General features: G+C 35.3%; 1 protein-coding gene across 1 annotated transcript; it reads right to left on the reverse strand.

Annotated features, from left to right (window-relative positions):
* Positions 1–6,739: 6,739 nt before the first annotated feature.
* On the reverse strand, positions 6,740–7,846 carry LOC103322615 (F-box protein At3g07870-like). The gene has a single exon (XM_008224544.2). The coding sequence runs from the start codon at positions 7,844–7,846 to the stop codon at positions 6,740–6,742; it is 1,107 nt and encodes a 368-aa protein (XP_008222766.2).
* Positions 7,847–9,418: the final 1,572 nt, after the last annotated feature.

Raw genomic sequence — 9,418 nt, forward strand, 5'->3', positions numbered from 1 at the left:
CTCGATTAGTTATTAATTATAAGCCTCTTAATACTGTTCTTGAATGGATTAGATACCCTATACCTAATAAGAGATTTGATTAATCGCCTGAGTAAAGCTATTATATTTTCTAAATTTGATTTGAAAAGTGGATTTTGGCAAATCCAGTTCTGAGTCGATCGTTATAAAACTGCTTTTGTCACTCCCTTTGGACATTATGAGTGGAATGTTATGCCTTTTGGTTTAAAGAATGCTCCTAGTGAATTTCAGAATATAATGAATGAAATTTTTAATTCTTACAGCCAATTTGCTATTGTTTATATTGATGATGTGCTTATATTCTGTGAGACTATTGAGCAGCATTGGAAACATTTATATAAATTCTTGCATGTCATAAAAGCCAATGGATTAGTTGTTTCTGCTAAGAAGATTAAGTTGTTCCAAATGCATATTAGATTTCTTGGTTTTAATATAAGTCAATCACAAATACAGCCTATAGATAGATCCATACAATTTGCAGATAAATTTCCTGATCAAATTATAGATAAGAATCAATTACAGAGATTTTTAGGATCACTTAATTATATTTCTGATTTTTATAAGAATCTGAGAAAACAATGTAAGCCCCTATTTGATAGATTACAAACTAATCCTCCTCCTTGGTCTTCTATTCATACTGAGCTTGTTAAACAGATTAAAAGTCATGTTAAGACACTCCCTTGTCTTGGCATTCCTACTACAAGTTCTTTTAAAATTGTTGAGACTGATGCTTCTGATATAGGATATGGTGGTATTCTTAAACAAAAACTTACTCCCACTTCTTCTGAGCAAATTGTCCGTTTCTATTCTGGTACATGGTCTAAGTCGCAGTATAATTACAGTACTATTAAAAAAGAAATATTAGCTATTGTATTATGCATTACTAAATTTCAAGATGATTTACTAAATCAAAAATTTCTTGTTCGTGTTGATTGCAAATCTGCTAAACATGTTCTTGAAAAAGATGTTCAAAACATTGCATCAAAACAGATTTTTGCACGGTGGCAAGCACTTTTAAGCATATTTGATTTTAATATTGAATTTATTAAAGGCAGTGAGAATTCTATTCTTGATTTTCTTACCCGAGAGTTTTTACAGGACAATTATGGCAGGCAGAAAACTGAAAGAAAAAGATAAGCATCTGAGCGGCACAATATGAGCCCCCAATTACCCAGAATCCTCCCTGCAACCTTGAGCCAACATCCTGTTAAACATGAGTCTGCATCTTCTTCTTCTTTTCCTAAACTTGAGCCTGCATCTATTACACCTTATCCTAGTCTGTCCCCTATTCCTATAGATAATAGATTTAATCCTTTAGGATCTACCCTGAGCCAAATAAGACCCAACTACCAGTCTGCCCTTACATCCAGCTATGATCCTTATCTTTTACCCTCAACTGCAAGCCCTCTATCTTCTTCTACATTTAGACCTAAGTCCTCTCCTTATGTATCTAAATGCACTACTAATTTATTTGTTCTTGAGCCCCATATCACTGCATCTGTGTCTCCTGCTGCAATAGCTTTTAATCATTTTCCTCCTGGTTTTCATTTCCTTCCCCATAGTCCTTATAAGTCCTTAAAATTTTACAGAGAAATTCTTCATGAAACAAAATCTGTAGATATTAAGCCTATACGTGATAAAGTTGATCCCCAGAAAATAATTTATCATTCCTTGTACATTTATCAAGTCCTGAGTCAAAAGAGTTGGGGTCCTCACCCCTATGAATTAAGATCCCTTCCCTCCAAGCTTCAATACAATTATGCAGATTATGTTGAGTCCTTCTATTATATTTTCCTACATCAAACCCCTGAATTTTCACATTCCTGGTTTATAAATTTTGATAATAAATTTAAAAATGATCAGCTTCCCTACTGGTTTCTTCACTGGTGGGATACTCATAGTCTGTCTCGAAATCATCCCCTCTGCAATCACTGAGCTTATTACTACATTCTCTGCTCGCGTTAAGCTTCTTGAGCGTGATCTATTTTTCCCTACACCTTTGTTATTCTTTACCCGTTACAAAATTCCCTGGATTATGAAATGGAATTATCATGCAGATTGGGAGAAGAGATTCTTTTCCCGTCATTTTTCTGTTAAATGGTGGGATCGTTTTGAAATCCACCGCATATCTGATTATTTTTACAGAGATTTCCCGGCACTACCTCCTAAGCCTGAGCCTAAACCCAAGCCTTCTTCTTCTCAGTCTTCTCAAATTTCTACTGAAGGAAAGTCTAAAGTTGAACTAAGAGATCTAGCTAAACAGCTACTTTTGCAAGCTGAAGAAATGCAAGATGATGAAGACAATGAATCTGAGTCCTCATCCAGCTGTCAGCCTCGACCTTTGAGCCCTAGTCCTGATCGCCCGATGCGATGGTCGACTATCCCCATGGTCAAGATCCAAGCTGAAGCCTATCCTGCCTATGATCTAAACTCCACTGAATCTCCACCATAAGGACAAGACTAAAAGATGAATCAGTAAAAGCATCTGAGTGAAAGTGAAAGCGTCTGAGTAAAAGCGAAAGCATCTGGGTGAAAGTAAAAGTGAAAGTGAAAGCATCTGAGTTAAAGTTATTTGTAATTATTGCACTAGAGTTAGTTTACTTGAGCTACTTTAATTTTCTTGAGTTATGTCCTTCTTTATAAGGAGGCTTCGGCCTCATTTGAACGTAGAATGTAAAATTTAGTTTTCTTAGTTTCAATTTGTTCTCTCAGAAACAATGATCTGAAGAACAGCTGAGTGTGAGCATAACTAGGAAGCTATCTTTTGTAAGCATTCTCATAAGCCTATGTCTTTATAAAATTTGAAATATTTTTAATATATCATTATGTTCATATATTCATTATTTTTTATACATTCAATATTTGTTCATTCTTTAATAAGATTTGTGCATAAACTGCGATTATTCTTATACGTTTGTTTCCTTACTGTCGTTCTTAACCCTTCTTGGTTTTATATATATATATATATATATTTTTGGCTTATTATCACAAAATGTCCCTAAAGTTTACGAAACTATCAGATTGCATCCTTAATATTTTTTTTGTCATTCGTGGTCCTCAAGGTTAGTATGTGTGATCACAAATGGTCCATACAGTTAGGTTCCCTCAAAAACTCCGTTAGTTTGCTGATGTGACATATATATATATATCACAAAACATCTTTGAGATTAACACACCCATCACAAATAGTCCTTGCGAAATTTTTTATTTTTTTATATTTAAAAATCATAAAATTTTGGTTTTCTTTTTAAAATTTTATGAATTTTAAATTATTTAAAAATATATATTATATTTTAAATACATGTGATACTATATTATTGTAGATGTGGGCTCCATATATATGCCACATCAACATACTAATGGAGTTTTTTAAAAATAATTTAAAATTCATAAAATTTTAAAAACTTAAAAACTAAGAGTTTAGGGTTCATAAATGGTCCTGAAGATTAAAATCCTTCTATAAATAGTTTTTTCATTTATAAATAATTTAAAAAAGAAACCAAAATTTTATGAATTTTAAATTAAAAAATCAAAAAATTTCGTAAGAACCATTTGTGATAGGTGTGTGAACCTCAGGGATGTTTTGCGATATATATATGTTATGTCAGCAAACTAAAGGAGTTTTTGACGAAACCTAACGACAGGGACCATTTGTGATCGCACATACTAACCTTGAGGACCACGAGTGAAAAAAAAAAAAAATTAAGGATGCAATTTGATAGTTTCGTAAACCTTAGAGACGTTTTGTGATATTAAGCCTTTTTTTAATAATTTGATCAAAAGAGAAAATTCATTAGATAAACTAAAACATTACAATGATCAAAGACATCAACAAGATATTTAAAATGTCAATTTTAAGAGGGCAACAAACTAACATGCTAAAAATAAAACTAAAGATGACAAAAGCCGCATTAAAACTACTAGCCCACATCACCATAATTAACCATAAACCCAAACAAAGTCCACAAACCTAACATAACTGAAATCCTAAAACAACCCATGAGCCTAAACTAACCCTACCACGACCACCTGAAGAAGGGCCATCGCGGCCACACCCACCTCCTCATCCGTATCAAATCTAAGGAAAGAGTGCTACTATTTCCACTCACCTATCCTATTTCCCCACCCACCTTATTTTCAAAATTTTAAAGACAAATTTATCCCTTTGTAAAATGACTTATAAGGACAAATGCCCCTCCTCCCTCTCCACGCTCTCATCCTCACTCTCTCCCTCTCCGAGCTTTGTCTCTGTCTCCTCCTACCTCTCAAGGTGTTCCCTCTCTCTCCCCCTCTCTGTATATGCTTTGCCTGTTTTTGAACTTTGAAGTGGAGCTTCGGTTTGCACAGTGTTCTTGTGGTTGATTTAGTTTGTGGGTTTTAATCGTTGTACAACTTGATGAAGATGGTTGGTTTGTTTTTGTTGTTTTTGTGCAGCAAATGCAATGCAGAATGTGGTGATAATTGTTTGTATTGTTTCTGTTAGCTTTCTCACTAGGAGTCGTAGGTTCAACTATGAATTTTCCAGTTTCAAGGGTAAAAGGCCTTCAATGGAGGATTATTTTGAGGCAAATGTATCTGACGTTGATGGCTAGATGGTTTCATTTTTTGGCGCTTTTGATGGTACAGTAAAATTCAAGTTGTTCATTCGGGAATTTGTATGACTTAAATAATTAATAATTATAGGGTATTTTAGGAATAATGGTGGGTGTAAAGAAAAAATTGTGTTTTTTCAAATGTACATGGTGGGTGAGAAGATAAGGTGGGTGAGAACTCTAAGGAAAATATGATTTCCAGCAACTTGCGCATAAGAGAGAATAAATAAACAAAAACAAGAACCCTATCTATGAATAATTGGGTGATTTGCAGCAACATCTGTCAAAGAGGATGTAGAATCAAATTTAGAGAACATGAACGGCATTAGAGAGCAGGTTTTGGGAAAAGGATTTGATTGAGAACATAGACTAAAAAGGGTTATGTGGAACTTCAATCTAAGCATGGCTCAAAAGAAATCACCACAATTTTTATTTAAAACGTCACAGTAGACTTATTCACTAACCTAAAAGGAAAAGAAAAGAAGAGAAGAGGGGGAGGAGGGGCAGTGACGCTTCTTCCTCCTCCCCCTCTTTTGACCTAATAATCAGTCTGGACTTTTTATTATGTGCAATATGTATGTTAATTTAAAACTGCAACTTATTAATTTTTGGGAATTTATCAAAAATAGCCAAAATTTATCCCCTATTTTCAAAAATGTCAGTTTTTATAAAATCTTTCAAATATAGTCAAAAACTCACCTAAATAGACACAAATGCCCTTAAAAATTAAAACCCACAAAAACTTAAAAAGAAAGATCATGCTAATGGAAAAAAAAAAAAGGCCCGAGAATCAACATCTACAAAGAGATCCCGTGCTGCCAAGGTCCACAATCTCTCCAGGAGGGTCTGTACTTTACCTTGAACTATAGCTTTGCTGATAAAACAAGTTGTTCACCTTCCTTCTCAGGTGACGTTATTTCTCTTGAAAATGGTTAAGTATTGAATCTATGTGCAAAGACGTCGAGATAGGATAAATGAAAAGATATGTTATCAAAGTATTGAATCTATGTGCAAAGACTTTGTTATCAAAGACTTCGGGAACACACCCACTGTCTTTGTGAGAGCTGTCATTGCTGTGTTTATCGCAGCAACCTAAGAGGAAATATCCATAAATAGGTCATATAATCAAATTTGTACAAAGCATCGTCATTGCATGAAATGAGGAGTGTCTCTATGGGAGTTGATCAGGAACTTAATAACCATACCAATGGGCAACACGTCTATATAGCCTCAATACTCCCTAATTCAATTTACAATTATCTAGGCAGACCCAAATTGGAAATACTTTATTCATCCAAATCGAAAAAGAAATACAATTAATAAGTTCTTTATCTTCAAATCCAATCCAACAAACAAAATTAATATGTTCAATAAACTATTTCAAGTGGCCAACAGAAAACCATGGAATTAAAACAAAGATGGAACGAAAGAAAGAAAGAAAAGCAAACCTGAGATTACAGATCGGTAAGTTGAATTAGGGAGTGTTGGAATTGCTTCGGACTTAGGCTACAGACGTGGGTGCTCAACAGTAGTTCAACCAAAGGCTACAAACGTGCGTGCGAATCCAAATTTTGTGTGTAGTTTTGCTTTTTAGGTTTATGTTGGTTTTAATTTTTAAGGGTATTTGTGTCTATTTATATGAGTTTTTGGCTATATTTGAAAGATTTTATAAAAACTGACATTTTTGAAAGTGGAGAGTAAATTTTGGCTATTTTTGATAAATTCTCTTAATTTTTTTTCTGCACTTTCTGTCAAACCAAAGAGAGATTTTAAAAAGGCATGGCACCACTATCGAAACCCAAGGGATTTTTTTCCTCCCAATGTAAAAAAAATAAAAATAGAGAAGAGAGATTTTAAAAGAAGTCAAGCAAATATAAAGAAAATAAAAGGAAAATTCATTTCATCCGAACTGTTCTTGTATCACGAATAAAAATTGGATGCAGACAAATTAACCCCAGGGATTATTTGCAACTAATGGGAAACGAAAACAAATCAAATTGACCCTTAACTAACCATCAGTAATAAAAATAAACTGACTTCGAAAAGTTTAAAATTGCAGATATAGCAAGAAAAACCAAAAGCTTTTTAGGTTTGATACATGGTACCTTGGAGCTCTGATCACCCTTTGGTTATATATCTTGAAGTGAAAGAAAGCTTGGAGTTAGGTTCCACGCATTCATAACAAAGCTTGGAAACCCATCAAGCTCGACCTCTACACTGCCCGATGTTGCAAGATTATAAGAGACCAATTTATCCGAACGTAACATCAAGGCTTTCCTCTCTTCTGTAAATCTCAATATTCGAGTACCAATAAAACTATTTGGGTCTCTAATTTCAAGCTCTTTTGTCCAAGACTCCTTCATCACCCACACACTCACATCACATATCCTGATAACAAAGAAAGCGAGACAGCCTTGCAAGTCTCCAAGACTATACTTAAATACCTCCGCATCCACCCACCATGAACGCGGTAGTACTAAATCTTGGAAGCGCTCTCTTTCGACGTCAAAGGCAGACACTAAAACGGTATCTAGAGGCCGAGCAATCCAGTAAAGAAAACCATTCAAATAGAAGTCAGTATGCCTTAGAGGAGTATAGGGCAGAGAGCCAATTTCTCTCCAAATCCCAGATCCCACAGTAAAAATATTTACATCCTGGTTTTCATCAATCCAAACTACTTTGTAGACTTCAGCAATGGGAGCAAACCCAAACCCCAAAATTGGCTCAAAACAAGTTTTGGTAGGTTGTGGAACAGTTAAGGACTCACCAGTGATGGGATTGGATAAGTAAAGTTGATGGCTGCCATCAAGACGTTCTATGTCGTAGAGGATGAAGCCGTTGCACGAACCCCTAATGAATGTTCTGCAATCTCGGCCTACTCTTGTGGAAAGCCTGAACACGGCGTCGTTTGGGCTCAAGTCTGTGTCGAGGTAGACCAGGAAGTGACCTGCGGATTCGGGGATGGTGTAGCCAGACACCACAAGGCAAGGGCGTGTTCGTGAAAATAGGTGTTTGGTGAATTGAGGGTCTGAGAGCCAACGGCGCCAAGACTTGCACACGCGCTTGCAGTGGATAAGCGTTTTTGTTGGAATTTTGCAGAAGATCTCCATTGTTATATGGTCTGGCAAATGCAGAATGTAGGGTTTCTGATGATGCTCTTCCTCTTCATCTTCTTGACTTGGAGGACCACCTCTGTTGGTTGGTGGGTGGCTGTGGCACACTTGAGATTTCTTCATCGATGAAGCACTGTCGTTTGTGTGATCATATATTTCTATTGATATGAGTATGTAGGATATACAGAACTGATCCTACGAAAGTTAACAACTTAGCCAAAAATACACATGTTTGAATTAAAATTGAAAGCCTCGTTCTCTTGACTTTTATTGGGCGTAAAGTTTTCTCAAAAAGATAAAAATAATATTATAAATTATCTCTCAAAATAAAGTAATTTGGTGTTCAAGAAAAATAAAATCGGGCAAGTAGGGTTGCTTGCAAGCAAAGAAAGAAGTGCGTTGCAAGCAAAGAAAACCCTAGCCTCTTCTCACTTGTGTGCTTATAAAAAGGAGCACCAATCTAAGACATGTTGGAGCCATTGTCAAAATTCTGCAAGCGGCTGCAAAAGAAGATCATAAAAATAAGCAAATAGGTGGCATTTGTCCTCGCGAAAAATATAACTATTTGACTTTTAATTTGACTTTTATTTAGGGTTAGGGTTAAGAAATGGGAGGGTAAATTTTATATTTTTTTTATGCCCAAATTAACAATTGTTTTTTCTTCCTTGTGGTTTAGCCTTTTATTTTTATTTTTTAAGTTTGGTATATATCATTTCCATTTTGTCAATTTTAGTCATATTGGTTAGTTGTCAATTTTTATTCAAAACTGCAACTTATTTTTCTGTATTATTCTGACAAACCAAAGAAAATGTGACGAAAAGTCAAGCAAATATAGAGAAAATAAAAGAAAACTCCTGACAGGAATAAAATTAGGGTATGTAGGGAAATGAAGCTGTCAAAATTGGATGCGGACAAATTAACCCAGGGATTATTTTCAAATTGCAACTAGTAGGAAACGAAAACAAATGGAAATGATGACCCTTAAATAACCATGAGTCAAAAAAAAAGAAAAGACTTTGAAAAGTTTAAATTGCAGATAGCAAGAAAAACCAAAAGCTTTTTAGGTTTGATACATGGTCCCTTGGAGCTCTCTTTGGTTATATATGTTGAAATGAAACCAAGCTTGGACTTAGGTCCCATACCCCTGTTACTTTAGGCAACCCATCAACCTCGACCTCCACGCCATGACCGATGTTGCAAGATCGTAAGAGACCAATCTATCCCAATGTAACGCCGAGACTTTCCCTGCTTATGTAAATCTCAGTATTCGAGTACGAATAATACTAAAACCGTCTTGGTCTCTAATTTCATGCTCATTTGTCCAAGAATCCTTCTTCATCACCCAAACATTGATGTCACCTCTCGAGCCAACAATGAAAGAGAGCCAGCCTTGCAAGACTTGAAGGCTAAAATTAATTATCTCCACGTGACAAGGTGGTAGTGGTAACTCTTGGAAGCGCTCTCTTTCAACGTGGAAGGCAGACATAAAAAAAGAAGCATCTCTACGCTGCCGACCAATCCAGTAAAGGAATCCATTCAGATAATGCCATGATGAGTTATAGGAATATACTATTGAAGAATATAAGTCCCACAGCGAAATCTTGACTAAATAAAATACAAGATATAATGAATAGTTCCACTACTAATATCACTGAGGTCTTTTGTGATAAAACCCCACACATATTGGACTTTGTA

Source organism: Prunus mume, linkage group LG2, assembly GCF_029339155.1.
Source record: "Prunus mume cultivar Tortuosa linkage group LG2, ASM2933915v1, whole genome shotgun sequence".
NCBI classification, from domain to species: Eukaryota; Viridiplantae; Streptophyta; class Magnoliopsida; order Rosales; family Rosaceae; genus Prunus; species Prunus mume.